This window comes from Symphalangus syndactylus, chromosome 21 (genome assembly GCF_028878055.3).
Source record: "Symphalangus syndactylus isolate Jambi chromosome 21, NHGRI_mSymSyn1-v2.1_pri, whole genome shotgun sequence".
NCBI lineage: Eukaryota > Metazoa > Chordata > Mammalia > Primates > Hylobatidae > Symphalangus > Symphalangus syndactylus.
Window position 1 is genome coordinate 48,336,440 of NC_072443.2, and position 26,525 is coordinate 48,362,964.

The 26,525-nt window shown below is 41.8% G+C and overlaps 1 protein-coding gene across 28 annotated transcripts in view; it reads left to right on the forward strand.

Moving 5' to 3' along the window:
• KALRN (kalirin RhoGEF kinase) overlaps nucleotides 1–26,525 on the forward strand; it is a 694,106-nt gene that overhangs the window by 465,635 nt on the left and 201,946 nt on the right. For 11 of the 28 annotated variants that reach the window (XM_055259666.2, XM_055259668.2, XM_055259670.2 and 8 more), the window contains one exon: nucleotides 16,398–17,846. The exons of the other annotated variants lie outside the window; for them this stretch is intronic. In XM_055259666.2, coding sequence (XP_055115641.1) covers nucleotides 16,398–16,460 — 63 coding nt within the window. In that variant the 3' untranslated portion in view covers nucleotides 16,461–17,846. Of the gene's footprint in view, nucleotides 1–16,397; nucleotides 17,847–26,525 lie in introns of those variants that run through there. 28 annotated transcript variants of the gene reach the window in all.

Below are 26,525 nucleotides of genomic sequence, written 5' to 3' on the forward strand. Positions count from 1 at the left end.
TCTTCTGAGAAAAAGTGGGCTAATGCTGCAACTGAAAGGACTTGAATTAGATGTAACACATTATTTTCCCTGTAGGGATTAGTGCTATGGAGGACAGATGACTGAGAGAAAAATGGAATGTCTTTACTTAAATGGGCTCACAAATAGGAAAAAAGCAAAACAAAACAAAAACAGAATAGGGATGGAGTTAGGATAACTCAAAGCTCAAAGGAGAGCACCCTAGGTCCCATCCCCTAGAAGCAGTCTTCGACTGAGATTCCTATGCATGTGATTTAAGGATGTGCTCCTAAGGGGGGAAGGAGGGAAGGCAAGCAGGGTCCAGTGGGGAAGGAGTGAAGGCTAGTCCCTTCCAGAGCGCTGCAGTAGGAATTGCACGGAGTTTGCCCTGCCTTGAGGCAAGGGGGCCAGCCGTTTGTGTCAGTTGTGAGCTGTGAGCAGCCAACAGGCACAAGAGCTGGGATATGGGTGCCCTGGCAGGAAAGGGGATCTGGGTGGGCTGCCAGTAGTGTCTGCTGCAGGGAGGAAATGTGATGTAAAAGAAAGGGGATGGGTTTTGAGATCAGGAATGGATTCAATCCCCAACTAGGTACCAGCTGCATGACCTGAGTGGTCCTTTAATCACTTCATACCTCCATCTCCTCATCTGTGCAATGAAGGCAGTGATTTATACTTCCTGGGATTTTGAAGGACTAGCTGAGATCCTATATGAAAGAGCACAGAAGACCTGGTGTAGGTCACTGCCCAGGGGACTGCGGGGCACTCTTGTGCAAGAAAACAGGCAGCAACATGCCCCCTAGAGTTTCAAGGGGCCACAGGCCACTGTGTTTTGCCACTGAAGAGAAAACCAAACATCTGGAAATGTGGAGACTTGGCAGCATTAGGATTGATAAAAATCTTAGCAGTTCACATGGTAATATTTTTCACTTGACACGTTCTTAAAAACCATCAAGATGGTCCATCCAAGACTGGGCTTGCAACATGTTGCTGTGACAGCATGTTAGGTTTAGCTGTGGCCCCTGGACAGTGGCACCACACACTGGAGATCCAGACCATTAAATGTGCTATCTTAAAGGCAGGAAAAATGGGATATGTCTCTGGGAAAAATTCCTCAGCACTAGTATTACTCTTCCCTTTGTCTCAGTGGGGCTGGAGGGGCCCATGAAATATTTCTTATTAGGGAGAGATTATGCTGCCTCCCATTTGGTAACAAAACACTTCAAACCCTTAAATAAATACCTGAAAAGTGTATATAATTGCACTTCCTGTCACCAGGGCCTGGAGTAGATATATCTGAAGTTTAAACTTGGGCTTTATAATATAGCTGCGTAATCTCAAGTCTCAGTCAAATCCCACACCTGACAGCATATAGGATTAGAATTGCTGTATAAATCCGATAGAAACACTCTGATTTTTCTCAAGGACTTGATAGTCACTCCAAAGTAGGAAAAATACCATCTCCACTCTAAGCCCAAATTGTGATTTCGTTTTTTTAGCTTTCTTAATAATTCAAGTCCAGAGCTAGGTTTGAAAATAACTTTCTTCCTAGTATAGTTCCTTTGTTACTTTTATCTGTGGTAGGCAGGTGGCTGGAGGAGGAGGAGAAGGAGCAGAGAGCAACAAAATGCTGAGGTTTCTGTGGTACTCGGTATGCCTGCAGCTCCCCGCCTCTGGCTGCCCTCTCACCTCCCAGAAGCACAACTCCATCCTCTCCTCAGAGACATTCGACACAGTACAAATGTGTGGGCTTTTCAGAACAAGTTGATAAAGTGTGAGGAATCGAAGTCACAGGTTTTCCTCTAAGTGAAAGTTCCTCAAATAAATGACTGGCTTCCAGCTGTTGCATACCACCAAAGGGTATGAAATATACTTTGCTGAAAAATACAACCTAGGTTCACAGGGCAAAATATTTCATATCAGAATAATTTTACTGAATATTTTGATTTATATTCCATAGCTTGAAAACCTCCCTCGAGAAACCCATCATTAAAATTGCCAATCGTCTGCAAAAGCAAGTAAGTTTCATAAAATATAGCAGACAGTGAGTACTTTGCTGAACACACGCAGCTTGCAGGAAACCTCGGAAGTGCTCTCGTGGTACTCAGAGCACTTGGACCCGCATAAAACTTTGTTTCAGGTTTATACAAGTACTTGTACAGAAATAGGGACACTGGAAAAGGTGATTTGCCAGTAGATGAGATCTATATGTGATAGCTGCAAGGGTAACCAGAGACTAGATCTGATTCATGTGAGTTTGGAATTTGAAATCATGGAATCTTAGGAAGGAAAGGAACCTTAGAGATCATGTAGCCCTCTTCCTTCATCCCGTTTAAAAAAAAAAAAAAGTGACTTGCCCAGAGTCATGAAGCCACTTAACGGCAGACCTAAGATTCAAAACCAGGTCAATCTCCTGCCTGGTAAGTTGGATTAAAAGCAGTACTTTTGTAGTAACCTTGATGGTTCAGCTCGTTGATCTTTGCAACAGAAAGGAAACCCTACTATTACCCCCGCCCCCATCCACCCACTATGCTGAATGTCCTTGCATCACCTCCCACTCTGCCGCAGCAAATCCACAGCAACACAAAGTAAATTACAAAGTGGTTCTGTAGCCCAGTCCAGGGGCTTCAGGGTTGGCATGTGGCAAGTATTAATGCCTATCACAGACTCATTGATGCCAAGTACTCGTGACTCAAATCATAGCCTTGGTGGGAGTGTGATTCTGCCCTAGACAGAATCTTCCAGCTTCTCAAGCAAATTCTGGTTGGGCTCTGAGAGCTTGGCAGTGAGCACTGGGATATGGCAAGGCTGATCCCTGCTTCAGAGCTGCCTGGGAGGACTGAGCTGCCAGAACCAGTTCAGCCCCGCCACAGCCCAACTCAAATTGAAATCTACTTTATTGTTAAAATTTTGGTGGAAGGAGAAAGCAAATCTGAGAGCAAGCCAAGATGTTAAAGTGGATTAGCTGGAGACAGTCCAAGGCAAACAAGACTCAAGTGAGTACACTTGCAGTTCTGCCAGGAGAAGGGGTACAAGAAGGGAGATGGCATGGATGGAGGGAGGGGAGGGGAGAGCAAAGCTTGGAGCCTGCAGGGAGAGAAGTGGTGGCTTTCAGGGCAAGGATTTTACTGGAGTGTTCTGCACAAACTTTTGATATATCACTTACCCTTTCTTCCTTCTGTATCAATTAAAGAGAAAAAGTTATTTTCCTAGAGAACAAAATAACTGAATCCACGTTGTCAAAACTAATGGTAGGGGAAACAGGGAATGGGAAATTTTGTTCTTCAAGAGTTGAGTTCCAGGATGACTAGAAGTGATATTGGGAGTGTGGTACCTAGAGGCAAGCTCTTCTGGTAGGCATGAAAATAAACTTAAAAACTAAGCAGAAGGAGGTGGGCATGGTGGTTTGCACCTGTAATCCTACTACTTTGAGAGGCCAAGGCGGGTGGATCAGCTGAGTCTAGGAGTTCAAGACCAGCCTGGGCAACATGGTGAAACCCTATCTCTACAAAATATATATACAAAAATTAGCCAGGCATGGTGGCACATGCCTTAGTCTCAGCTCCTAGGGAGGCTGAGGTGGGAGGATTGCTTGAGCCCAAGAGATCGAGACTTCAGTGAGCTGTGATTGCACTACTGTACTCCAACCTGGAGTGAGACCCTGTCTCAAAAAAACAAACAAACAAAAAATAAAACAAAAAATCTTTAAGCAAAAATTTGCTAGACAGGAACCTCTGGAGCCAAAGCAATGTAGAGTAGGTGGGGCAGGCTGGAGGTGGCTTTGAAGCTGTGGCTCTGCTTTCGCTGGAGCTCCCTTTACCTTATGTGCGGTGGTATAAAACATAACAATGTCATCTGTGGCCATAACATAGAATTCTTGGAAAGATCTTGTTAACCAGACAAGTGGAAAAATGTAACTCTTTTTTGTGATCTTGAGCTTGGGTTGAAAATTCTTGCCTGGGTTTCACCTACCTGGCAGTTTAGTGTCACTTCATCACTTCTAGTGACTACTGCCAAACTGTTTGCCACAACCAAAGTGGCAGATGGATGATAAGAGTGGGCGAAAACATGGGTGTGTGAGGTAAAACCTTCCCCATTGCTAAAAAGCCGGCTTTGTCAAGAGAAACAAGTTCGAAGATCCTCTATGGTGAAACAGTGAGGATGTAATGTTTGGCTCAGGGCTTCTTCCAGGAGTAGTCAGTAGTAGCAGATGCCAGTTAAGGGCAGCTTGCCTCAGGCTTGAGAGCTTTTCTTTTGGGGAGAAAACTGCTAAAAGAAGACGCAGAACTGTATAGATCGGACCAGGACAGGTGTCCACTCCTATTTTCAACCAGACACTTGCCCCACTACTAATCAGCCTTCTCATTCTTCTCCCGCCATGTCCCATGCAGATATGGCCCTGGTTGTGTTGAGCATTCATGTTCTCATATCAGGCTGGCAGTTTGTTTTCAGTCTTTCCCATTTGTAGGAACTTAAAGTTGAGTCTTACATGTTCAGAATGTTCAGATAGTCTTATTTTTTTTTCTTTAAGAACTCTAGTTCTTTTTGAAATTGCTAATTGCAGAGAGAGGTACACATTAACTAGAATTTCAGGAGAGATGCTTTCTGCATGAACCCTGCTGATCCTGGCTAAAGAATGCTTTGTGAATGCTCCTATATACGTTGCTCTCTGCCCTGTGGCAACTGCAAGGACTTAAACACCCCTTTGAATGTTATGATGTGCTGGAGGAAAAACCAGGTTCTATTTTTTTACTACGTCTGTACCCTGCCTTCTGCTAGCTAGTGTCCTTTCTGCAAAAATAGAATTTTTAAAGTTTCACTTACTGTTTGCTGTTCCTCACTTACACATGGAAAACAGATTGGCTTAGTGAGCAATAGAAGATATTAAAAATTCATTATCTTTTCCTTTACTTGGGATTTTCATGTAGGCTGTCTTTTTATCTCATTTACTAATTAATTCATCAGTCATTTTCTGAGCTTCTACCATGTGCCAGGCACTATTGTAGACACAGAGGATATGGCAATGAAGAAAACACACACAGCACCCTGGTTTCCTGCTTAGACCTTTCTCTGCTGTGCTGATAGCCTGAATATGCCCAATTTTGAGACATTTCAGATTATTGTTTGAAAAAAAAGAAAAATTCTTCTTGAAAAAGTATTTGAAGCTATATGGAGTGGTTATAGTTTGTTAAAGAGAGGTACTTCAAGTCATGGAACCTGAAATCTGTAACTTACTTCACCTCCCCACCCCACTTCATCCTGGCACCCCCAAAATGAGAACGGTCACAGTTCTTAGGCCTTTTCCCACACAGTCTCTTAAAGGGGAATGCTTATTGCATTAATTTAAAAAATTCTTTAAAAATCTTAAAAGAGAAAGACTTCTAGAATATGTTCTCTGACATTTAAATTTAAGACAATACTGCCAACAGGGGAATATGAAGTCCAAACCACGAAATTTGCTGTTATTTGGAGGGCAAACTACTAGGAACTACCACTGATACATGCCCAAACAGAAAGCTCTGTTAACACAGAAGAATGAAATTAGGCAGGATAGAAAATTATTTCAAGTATATTGGTACACTGAACTCATTCTTTTATTCAACAAAATTTAATTGTGTCCATTGATGACCAGATACCACGGAGATTCAGAATATATCAAAACAACTTTTGTTTCTGCCCAGTCTTCTGAGTTCACACCCCAATTGATAATATGTGATAGTATGTGATGATAGGGTGGCTGTATACATGTTATATGTATTTATGAAGTGAGACAGTTGTACTTAGCACTTCCTTTAAGCCAGTTGTTGTGCTAGGCCTCAGAGAAGTTACAAAGACAAATGTGCCAGATGAGATACACATTTACCACCCAATATGTTACATTTAAACCAGAAGCATACTTTTTGAAAGATAACTTTCACCTGGGAACCAAAGAAGACTTTCACATCAGAAGTGAAATTTGAGCTTGGCCTTAAAGTTCATCTTCCCTTCTGTTTTTCCTTCTTTGTATCAATTTTGGTCCTAAAATATTTATTCTATATTATTTTTTAACTGAAATATACAGTATTTATATTACCTAACTGAAAGTTATGGGTCAATCTGATTAAATGTTACTTACCATCTTATTTCTATAGATAAAATGTATTCCTAAGTATAAACATCTGATTTATATCGAACTTTCTAAATTTTTCAAAATGCAAAATATATATGCAAAAATCTCCAAACAGAACTGAACAGTTTAATGGGTAATTATAAAGTGAACATAGATGTAAAAACCATGCAGGTCATGAAATAGAATATTGTCAGCTTTTCAGAATCCCCCTTTGTGCCCCTCCCTGGTCACAACCCTGGAGGTCACCATTCTCCTTGCATGCATAATAGTGTCTTTACTTTTTTTATAATTTTACCTTCTATGAAGGTATCCCTAAACAATTTCATCTCAATGTGGCTGTTTTTATTTGACTAGAATCATTCTACATATATCCTTTTGTGTCTCGCTTCTGTTGCTCAACACTTATTTTTATGGGATTCATTGATGCTGATGTGTATAGTTTATTCATTTTCATCATTATATAGTATTCCGTTGTGTGAGTATACCACAATGTATCCATTCTGTACATGCAATGTTTGGGGCCATTGTGAACAATGCTGCTATGGATATTCTGGTATACATACCCCCATGCATGTGTACTTGAATTTCTCTAGGGTGTAAAACTAAAAGTAAATTTGTTAGGTGATAGGATGTGTGTGTATATTTTCACCTTTACTTGAAGATGTCAACTATTTTTCAAAGTGCCGATACCAAATTTACACTCCTGCCAATATATATGAAGTTTTCCATTGCTGTATATCCTCACCACTACTTTGTATTGTTAGACTTCAAAATTTTTACAGATCTGGTGGATGTGTATTGATATCTACTTATGGCTTTAATTTGTGTTTCCCTGCTTACTAATCAAGTTAAACATCTTTTCCTATTTGTATCGGGCCTTTGATTTTCTCTTTTATAATGTCCCTGGTTCGAGCTTTTACCTGTGTGTACAGTGGGTTGTTTGGCTTATTTATTTTTAGAAGTTCATATATTCTGGATATTAGTCCTTTGTTGGTCAGGTATGTAATATGTTTCACCCTCTGGCAAATCTTTTCATTCTCCTTATTGTGTCTTGATAAACACATATAATTTGATACTCTGAAGGCTATACATTGATAAGTTAGAGGCTCATCTGATGTGACATATGAGGCATCTCTTACATTTTGTATTTTATTTTTTTTTTTTGAGACAGAATCTTGCTCTGTCACCCAAGTTGGAAGTGCAATGGCACAATCTCGGCTCACTGCAACCTCCACCTCCCGGGTTCGAGCAATTCTGCTGCCTCAGCCCCCAGAGCTGTTGGGATTACAGGTGCACACCAACACACCCAACTAATTTTTGTATTTTTAGTAGAGATGGAGTTTCACCATGTTGGCCAGGCTGGTCTCAAACTCCGACCTCAAGTGATCCACCCACTTCGGCCTCCCAAAGTGCTGGGATTACAGGCCTGAGCCACTGCTCCCAACCACATGTAGTATTTTAGGGTACAGTTCACCATTTGTTTCTCCACAGAATAGTGTACCAACATGGAAACTTAATATATAATGCAAGTTTGTTAATCGTTAAGTATGCCTCTGTTTTAATGAAGGAATAAGAAGTTGACTTTTTAAAATTAATGTTTGTTACATTTCACTCTATACATTATATGCAGGTAATAGAGATGCAGCAATGAAATATGCTAGAAAAAAGTTATTAAATTTGTTCATTTTGGATCTTAGATGTCTGACAAACAGCCAAAATCAGGAAGAAACTAGCAAAACTAAATATCTGTTGCTCACAGGAAAGCCTTGCAAATCTTAATTTTATATATAATCCTTATGATCTTTGCCATCTGGTTACTCAACCCAAAGGATATTAGAAGACGAGAAAGTTGCTTCTCTATAGGCACATGTATTGCCACAAAGGCTAAGCTGTTGACAGCAAGGGAGGATACAGAAAAGCTATGAAAGCAAAAGCTGATGGAGGAACTAACTCCAATAGTGTGGTTCTATTTAGTGAAGCTGTCAGGAGTGCTATATGGCTGGGTGTGTTCTGAGGTCATCGCTTGTATTTCGCACTACACCAGAACAAACAAGCACAATGTGATGTGTTTGGCATTGTGGGCAAGAGACAGATCTAGAAACTGGGACGAAATGTAATTAAGAAAACCAAAGCTTCCAGTTTGGGAAGATCAGAGAATGTTCCACATTAGATTTTACTGAATGGGTAGAATTTATCCAGGCAAGATTAGTGTTGGGAACAAGGAGGAAGATCATTCCAAATGGATCAAACAGCAAGAGAGAGGGTTAAGGGAGAAACGAGAATATAGGGTTAGTTTGGGGCATGGAGAGTCAGTATGCCTGGTTCAAGTTCAGGGTTTGTGAATTAAGGGTTGGGAAATAAAACTGGAATGATTGGCTGAGTCACATCATGGCAGATGCTGAACACCATTCAAAGGAATTTAGACTTTATTGAGTAGCACACAAAAAATGCTGAGGGTTTTTTTTTCAGCATGATGATTATAGAATTACGTTTATCTTCACCTTGATGCATCATTGTCCTTTTATTCTTTCATTCTCTAGCCTCCAAAACAGTCTGTTGGTAGTCCATCCAAAAGCTCTGGATCTCCTCCTTTGTAGCTGCCTTCAGTGTATCAACTCAGCACCTCTTCTCCTTCTCATATTGTCAAACACCTCCTTTTCCTCTGCCGTCTAATGCTTATTTGTTACCTCATGCTCCCAATGAGAACTGCTCTTGAACTTCTACTCCTGAATCTACTTTCTTTAAAACTCCCCCCTTCTTCAACAATAGTTTTTTGTTGCTTCACTTCTGATGTCTATGATCAAAATTCAAAACACAAGAGTGTGTCTCTGAAGTGACTGTACTGCTAATGCCAGTTTCATATTCACTTACCCATTCATTCTCCACATTTTTTTCTGAGTACCTACTAGGTGCTAAGTGCTGCTCTAGGGTGGAGACGCGGCAGGGAAACAAAACAGGCCGGTTTTCAAATCTGGAAATGCCCACTGCTCTCCACATTAATCCATGCCCTGCCCCTCATCCCCACAGAGCCACTTACACTAATATTGCCCCTCTCCTCTCCCCTTCCTCTAGTCAAACATTATTCTTTAACATTCAAGGCATACGTTGCCCTGAATTTACTTTGTATTTGCCATGTTGCTTAGCATAAAGCTGTACTCTTAACAATGAGTTGAACACTCTCTGTTCCTAGCGCTTGCCTTTCACCCTGGGATCCAGCACTGTATTTCCAACTGTCTGTGACATAACTGCATTTGGATGACCTCTTGCATTCTACTCAACAGAACTGAAACTAAACTCATCATATACCACATCTTTGATCTACTCTTTTCTCAGATTCCGTCCACAGCTTTGTCTGTAGACGTCGTGGCCCTCCTTCACTCTGTATCCTCTTGCTCAGGTGACTTCCACTGAAGGACTCTCATGATAGCACATTCCTCAGCCTGCTGCATATTTTGTATAATAGGCAAGGTCTGTCCCTGGGAGCTTCTAGAGGAAGAGCATGGCTCCCAAACCACATAGCACTTTCTAGGACCTAGAGCCTCCAATGAGCAGGCCCCTTCCCTCTGCCCCTGCTCCTCACCTGGGTCCCAGGTAGTCTACAAACCTCTCCTCCAATGTGTGTTTTCCAGTACGTGTGTGATCAGCTTCAGTAAAAGATAATGATCTCACAATTGCCTTCATCTACCAAACTCTACTGCATCACTGTGTCTCCAAAATTATTTATCTGTCCTGAGAGGTACATTTCTGACCTCAGGAAAGTATTGCTGGAACACATCTTCATCATTCCAGTGATTACTGGAATCCCATCCCTCAGCATTTTGTGAGACTGTATCTCCTTCTGGTTTGCTATTGTTTCTCATGGGTTAGTTTTTAATCTCAACCGCTGAATCACAAGATCCATGAAGACAGGCTTATGATTGCTACTGTGTATTACCTGCAGTACACTGAGATAGAAGTAGCTTTTCACAGAAAGAGCACAAACAGTAATTTGAATGATATGTTTTATGTATATATCTCTGGTTTGTGTATATTTATGAATTTGTGTGTGTGTTCCTCAGTGTGTTTCCCATATACTCTGTAAGAAGTATTCATCTATGTGGTTTGAGGGGCAAGAACTTGGATGTTTTCCCTGGCCATTAGGCCAGTGACATAAACTAGTAAGTCGGGTCCTCCACAAGCTCATGACTGTCTCTGGCGCAATACAGGGCTTACCTGAGCTGTAGCCTGGAGTTATTTTTGCCCCCACTTCCTATTCTCTCTCAATATGAAAGACTAATTTTGCTTTTAAACATGAAGGGGGTGGCCAGGTGCAGTGGCTCACGCCTATAATCCCAACACTTTGGGAACCTGAGGCGGGTGGATCATGAGGTCAGGAGTTTGAGACCAGCCTGGCCAACATGGTGAAACCCTGCTGCTACTGAAAATACAAAAAATTAGCCAGGCGTGGTGGCACACGCCTGTAATCCCAGCTACCCAGGAGGCTGAGGCAGTAGAATTGCTTGAACCACAGAGGCAGAGGTTGCAGTGAGCTGAGATCACACCACTGCACTCCAGCCTGGGGAACAGAGCAAGTTTCTGTCTTGGAAAAATAAAAAATAAAAACAATTAAAAATTAAAAAAAAATATGAAGGGGGAATATGTATGTGCACAAATGTGTTTGTATGTGTGTTTATGCATATGTACATACATATGTATGTGCATGTATGTATGCATATATGTATATATGAAGAAAATACACCAAAATGTAAATAATGGGTATTTCTGGGTGATGTCTTTTTTAGTTTTTGTATTATGTCTTACAATAAGACATAATAAATTTAACAAAAACCTAATATTATTTTTTAAAGACCAGAAAGGAACAAGACTATCAGATAGTTGCTGGGGTCCACCCTCTGCATGAACCAAGGGTGAGGGATGCGCAGGTGCCTAGCAGAGAACAGGGTGATACGCTTCTCAGGACCTTGGGATTCAAGAAGGCGGTCAGAGAGTGAATTCAGGCTGACTTGCAGGATTGGCAGAGGTTGTGAGCTGAAGAACTGGCAACTTTGTTTGGTTGTGAAGGTCAGGAGCCTTGGACTGTGAAAAGAAAGAGAAAGAAAATCCAAGGGGTAGGGGGCTGGGAGCAGGAAGAAGTTCTTGAAGGTTTTCCCCAAAACTCAGCAGTTTAGAGACCTGTGGAAAAGGGGAGGAAAAGCTTGAAATATAGCTTCAAATTCATAAGACATTTTCATGAAGAGATATGCAGTGGGAGAGAGAAGCAGACGTGTTTCCGGTTTGGTGTTTACTTTCTGTGATTCCAGAGGGAGGGGTCCCCAGAGTGACTCAGCATGGGGACACGGGGACCCAGGTCAGGAGGGCACAGAGAACACCCACTAGGGAAAGCATTTGCCACTGTGTGAGCAGCAAGCTTTCAAACAGGAGGCGGGTCAAGACAGCTCCCCTGACCCCATTACCCTCTCTTCCCTCCTCTTCCACAGTCTAAGGACAGAGGGAAGGTTTTCTGGTAAAGAAACTATTTCTAACCTTTCTAAATTGGAAACAAACAAACAAAAAATGACATGAAACAAGTATTTTCCAGGATGTCTCTCCCACACTGCCTAGGTTCAGAGTTCTCTCAGAGGGTTCCCTGAGCAGAGGGAAAAATGGAAAGAGGAAAAATGGAAAGAGTAAAAACAGAGATTGAATGTTGCTGGCTGTGGCTGCTGTCTTTGCACTGGGGTGGTGGCGTGGAAGTGGGCGTGGCCAGCCTGTCACTCAGGAGGCAGCATAACAGGTGGGCATACCTCCACACCACCTACGAGGCCTTCCTGCTCATCGCTGATTGCTCAGCCAGGCTGTCTTTATCAGTAACCTCCTTATAGAATTTGGGAAGAAGAGCCCTAGGGTCAACATGAGCAGCAAACACAAACACCTAGATTCAAAAGGAGACCCTTCAGGCAGAGTAGGATGCATAATAAAACAAATAAGAAGGTTGCAAAAATTAGTCCTTGAAAAGAGCTGACCTGAAAGTGTGTTTCATGGTATTAATTTATGTCTTCTCTCTATGCAGTATTTAATATTTTTGTTACTGTGTATCTCAGTTTTTAATTCTGATGGCTGCATCAAGTGATATTTCCAGTCTGGGCTCTAGTTTGAAACCTGAGGTAGAGAAAGCCTTTTTAAAACCAGTTATTATAGTATTCGCAGAGTTTCTCTGTAGGTAATGAAGGAACACAATACATAAAGTCCCTGCCAAGGACAGAATCCCCCACCCCATCTAATGGAAGAGATACAGGCCTTTCCGTAAGAAGTCACTGCTATAATTGGGCAGGCAGAGAAAAACACAAAGGCTGCCTGCAAGCAAGCCATCCAGAGGTTAAGCAACTGACAGTAACCACTGCCTTTCTTACTGAACTCCTAATATGAGCCTGGCATTTTACATGTACTCTCTCCTGTCATTCCCACAACAGTTCTTCAAGGTAAGTATCATTATCCTCATTTTGCAGATGAGGAAAATGTCACTCCAAGAGGTTGAACAATTTACCAAGGGTCACACAACCAGAAAGTGGCAGAGATGAGATTTGAACCCAGGTGTTTCTGATATCCATTATGCACACTGCCTTCCACTGGCCAAGTCCGCTAAGGAAAACAATTGGATGATTCAGGCAAAAACACACAAAGCAACATTTTGGCCCAAATAATATAAGTTCTATCAGTTCCCTCTCTTCATCAGCTGAATAAAACACACTTGAATTTAAAAACCAAGAAAATTCTGTGTTCCATGTATTGTCTGTTAATCACACATTGTCTTCTGTGCCAAGCAGAGCATGGCATAAGTCAGGAATTTAGAGGAGGCTGTTTATTCTGTCTTAGCCATACGAATAGCAATTCAAGCACATCCCTGCCTCCATGGTTTTCTAATCCATCAGACAAAAAACATTGGAAACATACAGCCAACTGAAGATGCATTTGAAAATCTATTGCAAAATAACTGCCTCAAATTCTTAGTGGAACAAGAAAAGGTATAATATAATAAACATGTTCTCCTTTTGTGGCTATTTTTCTATCACTGGATGTCCAATGAATGCAAAACGTCTCACTATAGCTCAGCTCTTATTCCAAGAGTCTAACATTAGAATGGGGCCTACAGTATATTCAGTAAACAGCATTTATATGAAGGAGTCTGTACATGAATAGGGGGAGATAGGGGAAATTTTAGCGTACCATCCCCTCATAAAAAAGAATGCTGAGAAGGTTTGGTTAATAAAAGCCACTGTCCTATAAACTGGGTCTCACTGATTCTTGCCCCTCATGGAAAATGCCAAAGACAAGTGCTTCTGGACAATGTGCGCTGGAAAATGTGAAAATGTACTTGATATACTGCAAAACTCAGCTTTTCCGATGTTGGAGTGATTGGCATAAAGAAAAGACCTCTATGCTAAGCATTCCAAGGCAAGTGACCCTTAGAATTACCAGGCAAATATTTCAAAAAGTTGATCTCAGGCTCTACACTGGCCTACGGAATCAGAAAGCCAAAGTATAGAGTTATTGGATATGAAATGTATATGAATTCTAAGCTGAGAGCTGTTTTCTCAAACAAGAGAAATTATTAGCATTTCAAAAAAAAATTTTAATGGTCTCTTTTTCACATTTCCACTTAAACTTTTTCCACTAGTCCTTGCCCTAGGCCAGATTTTTGAAAAATCATCTCAGTAATGTCATGAATGACTATCATTTTTAAAGTTAAGAGCTATGCGTTGATGTTTAGGTTAACCACTCTCTTAAGGTACCAAGTGGGCTATATAAAATAATGGCTTCCTGGATAACTGTGTATGTATTTTCTCAGGGCTTAAGGGAGCAAGTGTTCAGTATCACCTATATGAGCTTATCACCTATTTCCTATTTCTCACACATCAAACCATCATGAGAAAGATTTGTGGATACACAGAGATCATCATAGCTTAAGGTTTAAAAGGGGATAAGAAATTTTCTTTAACCCCCAGTGGATATATATAATGAAGTGACCCAAACCACTTCAGGTTAGGTCCTCAGGGACAGGATAGATTCTTATGTGAGGAATGCTTTCCAAGATTTTTAGAATACACAAACATACAAATGTACAAATATTATTTAGAAGATGGATTCTCCTTTAGAAGAGGCAACATGTACAGTGGTTAAGAACCGCTTTGAAGTCACACAAACCTTGGTTCAGATCTCACCCCCTCCACTTGCCAGCTGTATGATCCTGGGCAGGACTTCTCTAGGCCTCAGTCTGCAAAATGAGGGCAATGGTATTACCCACTCCATGAGGTTGTGGTGCAGATCATGTGAAATGATGCATGTGAAACACTCAGCACCTTGTCAGACATGTGGTAAGCACTCAATAAATGTTAGCTATTAATAAGAACAATAAAAATATTTTTAAACTGCTATCCTCTTCAGAATTTTAACAACCATATAAAGAGCAGAATGCCAAACTCAGCATTTATAAGACTATTAAATCCTGCCACTAAAATAAATTCTATAGGCCTTGTAGCACATCTATATATAAAAAAAAAAAAAACCTGGTAATGACAGTGAATTATGGTGTGGGGGGGGCGTCTAGCTAATCAGGACAGCTGATGCCACCTTCCATGCTAATGATATTACACACAGAAAAAAATGTGATTTAAAATTCTTTTTTTTTCTCTCTTTCTTGTTGGTGTTTTGTTTGTTTGTTTTTTTAATTATACTTTAGTTCTAGGGTACATGAGACGGAGTCTCACTCTGTCACCCAGGGTGGAGTGCAGTGGTGCAATCTCGGCCCACTGCAACCTCCGCCTCCCAGGTTCAAGTGATTCTCCTGCCTCAGCCTCCCGAGCAGCTGGGATTACAGGTGCCTGCCATCACGCCCAGCTAATTTTTTGTATTTTTAGTAGAGGCAGGGTTTTACTGTGTTGGCCAGGTTAGTCTCGAACGCCTGAGCTTGTGATCCGCCTGCATCAGCCTCCCAAAGTTCTAGGATTACAGGCGTGAGCCACCACGCCCGGCCGTGATTGAAAATACTTAAGCCACTTTTGCCCTGGTAAAGTTGGGCTCAGTGGGTGCACCAGTCCCTTTGCTGTGAGTTACTTCACAAATACATGCGTATAGCTCCTGGCTTTCTTCAGAATCTTATCTCCTCTCTGAATCCTAAGTATACCTTATATTCCTGGAAGCTCAGGGTAACTGCCACTTCAGCTGGAGCTGAAGTATTTTCTCTCACTAAATGAACAGTTTTTGCCCAGCTGGAGTTCTTACAAGAGAGTTTCAGACTGTTTTCTCATTTCCATGCAGCAAGTGTGATAGAACCTTTCACATCATGGAGCTGAGCCACAGTCAATGTGAGACTGTGAGATTATACTCTGGAATTGATCCTGAACTTTTCTTTTGGCCAAGAGCCATTGCTCTTTAGAATAGATCACTCTTCCAAGAGCACTACAAGTTGACCTTCCTTGAGAGGTCATTTTTCTTAAGGATACAGTGATTTCATTGCTTCAGATGGCCCAGTAGAGATGGTGTAAGCCATGCTGGATATGGAAGCTGGGTCTCCAGCTTGGCTCCCCACTCGTTCACTCTCTCACTCAGGAATTCGCTCCCTCAGCCAGCCTTGCGGTCTACCCAAACCAGCTGCATGCCTTGGAAAAATTACAGATTGCCACCTGTCATGGTCCCTGGAAACACTTAAATCATGAATTTTAAGTCCATTACTGTCAACGATGTACTATATAAATGGGTAAACTTTTCTCAGTTTCTTTCTCCCAATTAAATGTTATATAGCAAGACTTGCTGGTAAGGCACAGGGACCCTAAAAGAGCTTAAACAAGAAAACAAATAAAGGATATGAAATAAACACTATTACGATCACTGTCACTAGGACCTCACATTTAATACATCCCCATTTCTATTATTCCTGACTACTCCTGCTTATGGGTCTGGAACGTTGGGAAGCCACTGCAGGACTGGTCTACAGGTATCTAATGGGATGAAAGCATATGGATTTGACTTCCAACAAAGTTAGTAAAAGTGGTTCATCAGTGATCCTCCTCTGGATTGTGGACTTGGTGGGCTTCTTCTGAACCGTCAGACCAAGGAAAGTCTTACACACACTGTTTCCTCTATATCCTCTTCTACAAAATGATTGTGTATTTGTCAGGTTGCACTCTGCATTGGGTTACTAGAAATACAGTAGGTTGCACTGATGATTTAACTCTGTTTTCTATAAGGGCTACGGGATCTCATGCAGATTTTTGCAAAGTTATATGCAAATCACAGAGCCCGGCCCTTTTCTTAACAGGATGGCAACCTTGTTCCTCGGTGGCACCTGGGACCTGGAGATCCTTTCTCCACTTACGTTTAGCGCGCATCCTGGGACTTGTCCCTGCAGCTCACCGGGTTAGCCGTGGCACCGTTGGGACCTCCCACCAGGACTCCAATCACCCACCTCTCTTGAGACTTCTCTGGCAGGGCTGGTGTGGGGTGCAGCCTTTGTTCAGAGGGCAACATGTTCCAAGCAAAATCTCCCCACCTGGGCCATGGGCTCACCCTCGGGGCTCCCTTCTTCTCTACTGGGTGCAATTTGAGGTTGCTGAGCTTCTCTCCAAAGTCTGAAATGGTGGGGCAGTAGGGACCTGTGAGAGGCCCCATGGCCCAATGTACTTCCCCCAGATCCCACTCGGAACAGCAGGTACGCCCAGGCCCCTGCTGCCCTAGAGGTCTGCAACATGAGTGAAGAGGTTAATTAGAGGGATACACTTGTCTCTAAAGTTTTTCTCCAGGCTGAACATTTCTATTGTCAGTGGCCCCTAATCTGGAGAAACCCATCATTCTAATCTAGCTTGCATCCCCACATCATGAGAAAGAGGGAAGAAGAAGGGATGATGTGTGGTAGAGAAGATAAGGGTTAACTTTAGCCTTTCCCAAACACTGGCAACAACCACTTCCTCAACAATTTTTCTATTTGCTTCAGCCTACCCAGATTTTTTCAGGTTTTTCTAGCTCCTCCATAACCTCACTCCCTCCCAAGGTCTCTGGTTCAAAGACCACCCTACCAGCCCCTATTTGCTTCAGGTTATCCTGTTGAGGGTGGGTGGGAAGAGTGAGAAGATATAAACGAAAAACTGGCCACATGTTGGTAATTGTTGAAACTAGTTGATGGTACATGGATATTCATTATACCATTCTCCCCACTTCTGTATATGTTTGCAATTTTTCATAATAAAAAAGTTTTAAAAGTCCTCCAGTTTCCAACACACTCAAGAGAGAGCCCCAACCCCAAACACAGAGTTTCATGGAAACCCCACACCAAGGCAAGAGGCAGAGATGATGATTCCATTTCATATATTAACTCATTTTCTAACTTTTTTTTAAAGGCCCACTGCTTTATTTTCAATAGATTAAACCTGATTTCTGAGAGGTCCTAAAGTTGGACTTACTTCCCTGGCTGGGTTATGGGGGAGGGCAGGGTAAAGGGATCCTTAAAAAAGTTTACACTTCTATGTATCTCACAATCTTATTGTGAGGATGTGACTTGTTCAGTGTTCTGAACTTTTCGAAGGAATCGTGCTCTCATTGCAAAGTGTCATTCTCTGGAATTGCACCTGGCTCAGGAAAGGACTGTCTTTGTACTTGAATTTAAATCCAATGGAGAACTTTAACACGGGCATTTGCATGACTGAGAACTGCTGCTGTCTTTTTTCCGTATGTCACTTTCTTGAATGTGTTCTAATAAAATGATTCTAAAGCAGGCTGTTGATATACAGTGATTTATAAATACTTTCTGTTGAGTGCTGAGGCCCTTAATTCTCTGCCAAGAATCCTTCCCATCCCACTTTCCAGAAAGCTCTGTCAAGCTGGGGACAGATGCAATGAGCGTGTGTCCGGCATGATGGCGGCACCACTGCAATTGCAGCACTAATGAGAATCATATCAACCACAGCAATTTTGTCTTCTGGTTGTCTAGCAACAGAATTTGTTTTTCAGAATAAAGATAATCATAGGTAGAACAGGAGTGTGGTGGGGGGAAGGCAGAGGAGGGGGCAGGGCAGGAACAGGAGTATAATTGACTCCACCATGGAGGGAGTGAGGGAGCAGGGTAGAAGGGAGAGAACAGCAGCCAAAAAGAGAGACAGGCAAAGTTCAAACTTGCTTTTTTCAGTGGTAGTCCTCAGCACGTTCAAGTGATAATCAATGGTTCAATTTTATTTACAAAATTAAACCTTTTGATATCAAGCTATAGCAATTTACAAATCTTGAAATCTCATTAGGCAAACTGGAAGCAAAAGGGAAATATATATATATCTCTGAAGGTAGATATTTTGAGAAACACTTTTTATCCTAATCTTTATGCCCCTCCAGCCAAGACTAGCTAGGGCAGGGGTCCCCAACCCCTGGGCTGCGGACTAACTAATGCCTGATGATGCAAGATGGAACAGTTTCATCCCAAAACCATCCCCTACCCACCCCCTCGCCCCTCCCATTCATAGAAAAATTGCCTTCCATGAAACCAGTCCCTGGTGCCAGAAAGGTTGGGGACCACTGAGCTAAGGCACTCCCATGAGCTAGTAACAAACTTGGGCCAGCTCTTTGGGAAATGAGGCATTGTTAGGAACCTCATGGCTTAAAGGCTTCATAAAAGGAAGGAGAGACAGAACCAGTCAAGGAGGCTTCCATTCACTGGGCGCTTTTCTGACATCAGGTACTAGGAAGACACTTGATGTCCTCCTTTAATTTTCACAGCCATCCTGAGAGGCAGGTAGTACTTTGTTTTCCAAATGAAGAGAAGTAGATAATTTAAACTCACAGTCAGAACACAGCAGATCTGTGATTCAAATTCAGATCTCTCATCCCCAAATCCATGCTTTTCCAGGTCACTGGGCTGATGGCCCAGGTGCCCAGCCTGGGGTCTTCCTTGCATACCTCCCACAGGTGTTCACATCAAGGAACTGTGCAGTTCTGTATGCCCTTGGAGTGCAGACCAGTGTCCTGCTCTTCCTTGTGTGATTGGAGGAGATCCCTGACAGCCAGGGTCTTTGCAGCACACATCCATGTACCTGTGCCTTGGTTGTGTAGAGCACGGGCTGATGAGGCGGAAATCACCATTTGGTTTTCATAGGGATTTGTTTACTTAGCAAATATTTTTTGAGTGCCTCCAAGTGCTGTGCATTATGAAGTGGGTGAGTAAACAGTCCCTGTTCTCACAGAGCTTACCAGTAGAGGAGACAGATATTAGTCAAGTAACACATGAGTGGATATATAAATACGACTGTTAAGGGACCTTGGAGATCATTGAGATCAGCTGATGAAACTGAGACCCAGAAATGCTAGTTGCCCAAGCAATTTGCCAAAGACCATGTAGCAAGTAAGGGCCAGAATAAAGACTAGAACTCAGAACTCCTGATTTTCGTTCTTAAACTGTTTTCCCAACCCTAATATGTCACACTCTGTTCTGTTGCATATCCATAATAGACTGCCCCCAAGCCCCAGCCAGCCATATAATCGTGTTGATCCATCAGGACACTATTGCCATTTTTAGAAAAAACCAGAGAGTATTTTGAAATGATAATTAAAGAGTATAGTGAACTAAATCCCTCAGGGTGGCACTTACCAAAGCTTGTTTTCAGAGTTATCTCAGAGCCCAGAGCAGAAACAGAGAGAGGCAAGGCTCCCATGCTGTAGCGACACTGACTAATAAGGGTGCTTACAGGTGTTTCAGTGTTTTGGTCTGACCCCAATGCTTTCTCATCTCCCAGATTCAGCAGTTGCTCATTCACTCATTAATTCAACAAATATATACTGAGTGCCTACTAGGTGCCAGGCACAGTTCTTGGAGCTAGGGACACAGCAGTGAATAAAACAGGCTGCCTTCATGAAGCGTACATTCTAGCTGGGAGAAACAGACAATAAACAAAATAAATAACACAGCATATTAGAAGAATCAAAGAAAAATAAGAAAGGAAGGTAGAGAGTGCCAAAGGTAGAGATGCATTTTTAAATAGGGTAGTCAGGAAAAAGACCTTCCTGAGAAAATGATGTACTCAGTACATCATTTTCTTTATTTAGTGAAAAATAAATGTATGTATATACATATATATGTACATATGCACAGGCATATATACATATAATTTATATAATACAGATACATATGTAAGACCTTCCTGAGAAAATTATGTACTGAGTCATCATTATATATATACATATGTACATATACACATACATATATATACTATACATATACAAATGTACAAACGAATTGATGATAAATATATCTCTTTATGACAGTGCATTTGACATGATTTAACATGTTGCTGTGGGCCTAGCTCTGAATAGCCAGCATATTGTGTAATTTGAAAAGTCCCACAAGCTGCTTCCTACTCCTTACAGAAAAAGGAAAAGAAAAAAAAGGTTCTCCTGGCATGTACCAATGCCCAATTCCTAGCATTCCCTTTTTGTGGGGCACTAAAGCAGTAGTTCTCAAACTTGAGTGTACATCAGAATTGCCTGGAAGGCTTGTTAAAGCACAGACTGCAGGGCTGCACCCCCAGAGTTTGTGGTTCAAAAAGATTTGGATGGATACAAAACTTTGCATTTCTAACAAATTCCCAGGTAATGCTGATGGTCCAGGGACCACACTTTGAGAACCACTAAATTAAGCTGTTATAGCTAGGAAGTTCCTTTTAAAATGAAGCTATTACCTGAGAAATGAGGCATCCATTCATTAGGATACATGGACGTTATCAAAGTAGTTATCCTTAAACAGCAGAATCATTTAAAAATTGGACTATTTTTTTAAACAGGGGTAAGTTTCAGAAGCCACAGCCAAAGACCCCGAGCATGGAGGAATTAAACAAGGGATGTGTCCTGAAAGGAGGTGCCAACAGTATTTCATTATTTGTCTATCAATGCTTTACATTTTCATAATGTAATACTTTTATAAGCCCTTTTGACCACTGCTTTCTTTTGACCAGTTAACCTACTAGGTGGGCAGTGCAAATGAATTATTACATTTTATAAATAAGAAAATTGAGACAAAAAGAGGTTATATGGCCTCCCTTGAGCTATCAGGTCTGAGAATCCCAGATCTCCTACTCCTATTCCATTTTTCTTTCTCCATTAACATTTTTCATAACACTAGCTATAGCTTTCTCCTGACATCTCTTCTGGTATCATTAAAATCCGGGACATACAGCTGCTCTTGGTCTTTTGCCCTGTTCAGAATCCCACTTGCTGCAAGTAGATTATTCATATAAGTGATTAACTATGGCACGTCCTAGGCCCTGCATCAGTTTCTTCTGCCATAAACACATTTTTATTCTTCTCCTACTGGGTATTTTACAGAGAAAATGCAAACTCATTTTGTTATTAGCCTAAGCTAGAACTTACCATTATGAAAGCAAACCTGCTGGGGGAAAACACACATAATCCTTTCCAAAGGCAAATAGAAAAGACATTTTGATTATATGTACCATTGCTTTCACTCCATTAGTAGAGATAATTGAAAGTTTTCTGTTTCACTGAAGTATCCAGCAAAATGAGAGTAGATTTTGTTATATCTGATGACTAGTGAATCACATTCTTGAGTATTTAAATATACCTACCCCTCCACAAAAATGGAAATGAATCATAAAATCCTTTTTTCCAGTTCTTGTCCTTCTAGTCATTTTCTCCATGTCTGCACTGTCTCCTTTTGGTGAGACAGTGAGGTCTCCCATTGACTCTCATGGTAGGGACCCTGTGGGTCACAAGGAGCTATCTTCCTTCCGCTCCTATACTGTCTTTGACTATCCAGCAGCGTAAGGCTTTAGAAGTTTAATTTCTAAATCTGCTCTCATCTGTCACCCAATACATTGATATTCTGAAATCTTCTTCCTTCTGTACTGCCACTGGGACCATTCATTTATTCAGTAAACATTTACTATGTATCAGACACTCTAAGAGCCACTGAACAGGCTACAAAAATGAGTTTGAAATAATCCTATCCTCAAAGAACATGGCATATCATAGAACCACTCCCTAAATCACATGGAATCATAAACATCCAGATGTCTTCTCTATGTGGGTTACAGTCCCACGCAAGCTGCTCCCCATTTTCATTCTCTGTACGCTATGTTCAAAGAAAGCTAGTTGATGAGTTTTTTCAGCTTCAACATAAAATAGGCACCATTAGGAAAGAAAATATACCTGGGGAAGAGAAAAGTGGGATGAGGAAGGAGAACTAGTCTGCGATTTTGAGTACACACAGAGATAGGTATGTATCAGCAGCCCAAAAGCATGGTAAACAGGGAGCAGTATAGGGTCTAATATCTGCTGTAGACATTCCATGTGTGGACCATGGAAACTGATATATGTGGGTCATAAAGCTTGGATGACTGGAAGTTTCATATTGATGAAAGATCCAGTGTGAATGTGGTTTTGCTGAGCTTTAGTGTGCTGTGAAAATGACTATCCTTTAAAAAAATTAATGTTCACTGCAACACAAGGACTGAACATAGGAGAAAACAGGTTGAGTTGTGGGAGAGAGTGGAATGCAGAAGATTCAATGAGCTGAATCAGTATTAGAGAACCCATGAGAAAGATTCAGATCCTAATCCAACAATGTGTATGTATGTGCATATAGGTACACAAATACACATGCACAGGAAATGTGTCAAAAGCCAGTTTTTATGAGGATGAGTCTCTAAAATATATTTCAAACTTATAATCCAGAAAGGAAAACAAGTTTAGAAAACCAAAAGTGCAGTCAGAGTTAAGATTGTTAGGTGACCACACATCTTCCTCCCATTTATGTGGAGCCACCTGAAGGTGTAGCACCTTTCACACTCTCAGTAGCTTAGAGGGGCTTAGGCTCTGACCACTCTTTTTTAGATTGGGCTTCATGAATAGAATCACAAGCCAGGGGTTCAGGGCAGACATGCAGCTGGTTCTCAGATCTGTCCTTTGAAACCTGTTTTTACTGGTTCTGCAAACCTATCCTGGCCCTGAAGAGAGTTTTCTCAGCACAGGTGCTTATATCCAGGCTTACTAATGACCATCAAAGGTGCCAGTGGCATGATAGTACAGCCAGGCCTACCATTGGGTGGATGTGGACATGGATAATGGTAGCTGCAGTTAGAATTTAGAGAGTTCAGAAATAGCAGTGATGGGAGAGGGGGTTTCTATGTGTCTGCTTTTGAGTTTCTGGGATGGTGGAGTAGGAATGTTATTCTATCTGTAAGGATGTCCAGTGATTCTGTTACCTATTAATGGTGACCTTCTAATCAGCTTTATACCTAACATAATGTGGAGGTTTTAGATTTGGCTGTGTTGAGTTCTGCTGGGTGGTTGTTATGGCATGCATCTGAGTAAAGGGAAGTACCAGGATAGGGGTGGAGGTAAAAAATAATTGATGTAGAAAGAGGGTTTAGATTTTATTGGTATGGCACTCTCACTCTGAGAGTGACCTGTAAGGATAGCACTTTGAGTGTTGCTCTGGTGTCTCACAGATTCACGAGGACTTGCCTGGGATCTTGGCCTTGAGAAAAGCAAGTGGTTGATAAAATTGATTGACACAATTGAGCTTCTCCAAGGCCAGCTGGAAGTTAGCAATGAAAATAGGAGGCTTTGTACTTCTCAGACTTTCCTGTGTTCTCGTTTGCTGTTGAGGATGCTGACCTACTGCTTTATGTTTTGGTATTTCTGGGACTATTCAACCAACAAACTTGTAGGAGAGCCACAGATATAACCCTCAAAGCCAGGCCAACACAAATGATCTAAGTACTCTCTGTCTACCCTGCAAAGCCACATAGGCAGGCTTGGAGATGGAATAGGTCATTAAAGAGGTGGGGCGGGGCGGGGGGGCTGGGGGGGAAGGGGTCAGGGTCCTTGCAGTGCTTGATTGATTGGTTGGTGTTGTAGAATAAAAGTGATGACATTTCAGCTTAATGGCACAGCAAAACATTGCTTGTAGGGCTACACACATGCACAGCCTTCCATGAGAGGCCATCAAGCCATCAACCCAGCATTTCTGGCTTCTGAGGAGTGAATGATTCAGAAATTAAAGTGAGAAAATAATGAGCCCAGTGAGTGTGATGATCATTCAAACATGATTGCTTAGATCATCACCACATGCCACTTTCCCAACATGCCTCAGACCTCAAATTTGGCTATAATAGTAAAAAATCTGGATAACTTGTTTTTTTCTCAATTAAAAGTCTTATAAAAATATATACGGAGCCAGGTGGGTGGCACATGCCTATAATCCTAGCACTTTGGGAGGCTGAGGTGGGCAGATCACTTGAGCCCAGTAGTTCAAGACCAGCATGGCCAATATAGTGAGACCCTATCTCTACCAAAAAAGATACAAAAATTACCCAGCATAGTGGCATGCACCTGTAGTCCCAGCTACTTGGGAGGTTGAGGTGGGAGGATCACTTGAGCCCAGGAGGCAGAGGTTGTGGTGAGCCAAGATCACACCACTGCACTCCCGCCTGGGCAATGGAGTGAGACCGTGTCTCAAATAATAATAATAATAATGCTTATGGGAGCAGGAGTAGGAGGAGTAAGGATTTGGAGGGTTAGATAGAGTAGCACCACCAGTCACGTCTTTGGTAAATGTTTGACATGAGAAGGGCTATAAAGGGTTATATCCAAAATAGTATAATGATTGGGGTTCTGGAGAGTCCCTCCACTATCAGAGACTATAGAAATGGCTAATACTTCACCCAGTGGTCAATGAAGGAGTTATGTCTCCAAAACAAGAGAATGTGTATTGCTAATAATTAGTGACTCTCAAGAAGTACTGGGTATCCATCATATTCATTCATTTATTCATCCAACAGCTATTTATTAGATACCTACTGTGTGTTAGGCACTATTCTAGACAGGAAAAAGAAAACAACAACAACAGCAACCACAAACAAGAATTCCTGCCATCATGGAGTTTATATTCTGGTGGAAATACAGACAAATAAGTAAGATATATAAAATGCTAGATGATGATACATTTTATGGTGAAAAATAAAGCTGCAAAGGAATGTAGGGAGTGCGGGAGATGAGGAAGGAGTGCAGGGAGAAACTAAGATCCAATGACTGACACAATCAGGGCTACAGAGCACTAGGAAATTTATCCAGATGATCTCAAGGCAAATAGTAACAAGTCTGTGAGTGTCGGAGGGAATGGAGAGGTAAGGGTTTTGCAAGAAACATACAGAAGATTTTATAAATCTCTCTTTATTACTCCCCACAAAAAGCATGAAGATTGGCTGGGCATGGTGGCTCACGCCTGTAATCCCAGCACTTTGGGAGGCCAAGGCAGGAGGATCATGAGGTCAGGAGATCGAGACCATCCTGGCTAACATGGTGAAACCCCGTCTCTACGAAAAATACAAAAAATTAGCCAGATGTGGTGGCACACACCTGTAGTCCCAGCTACTCAGGAGGCTGAGGCAGGAGAATTGCTTGAACCCAGGAGGCAGAGGTTGCAGTGAGCCGAGATTGTGCCACTCCAGCCTGGGCAACAGAGCGAGACTCCGTTTAAAAAAAAAAAAAAGAATCATTAGGGAGAAGCAGTTTTATCTAGGAGCAAGTAGGATCTCTCAGATAAGATAGCCTCTGCCCCAGTCTTCATGCCTCCACTGGAGCGAAGAGGGTGCCCAGAAATGTACCCCAGAAGTCAAGTGGGAACCTCAGACTATTCCCCCATCCTTTACCAGCAGTCAAGAGAAGACTTTCTGATATGACATCAGCCTAGGTTTGAAGAACCTAGATTCCATTCAAAGTGATGATGACCTCACCTATGGTGTGGTTAAACATCCTTCAAGTTCACATGGCAAGATTCTTGAAAACAAATCAAGGTTTGATCCAAGTTCTATATGAATCTGGGAGCCAAGAACTCATACTATTCATACACTGTTTATAAATCAAGGGAAGCTTAAAGGGGCATTGCAGATTCTGAATAGTGTGACAGGTATTTATTTTGTCCCTAAGGGGTTTAAAAATATTAATTCCCTTTGGTTACTTCCTCCTGATTCCCAGCAGACTGTACAGTCCCTCCAGTCTACTTTGATAAAATTTCAGCAGCAGCAGGAAGCATGGTTTCCAACAATGCCTGCATGGAGACCCACCATGGTAACTAGTACAAGGACAGAGAAAGTCCCGGTTTGCTTTATCACAAATAGGACAGGACCCCAGGGGACCCAGTGAAGAGGTGCAGGAATTCCTGCTACAGTCTTGGGATAGTAATTCATATAGAGTATACCTATTGCTTGGTTCCCTGTGCCCAAGTAATAGGTATGTTCAACCTAGATCTGAGTCCCTGATAGCAGGAATATGGCTCAGTCACAGTTGTGGGTAAATGTGGCTTCCCCATGTCCTCTCCCCAAACCCCACTTAGGACTCATCAAATTTATGCAGCAGACTCGAGAGTTAAGGAGAATCTGGCTCTCTCCTC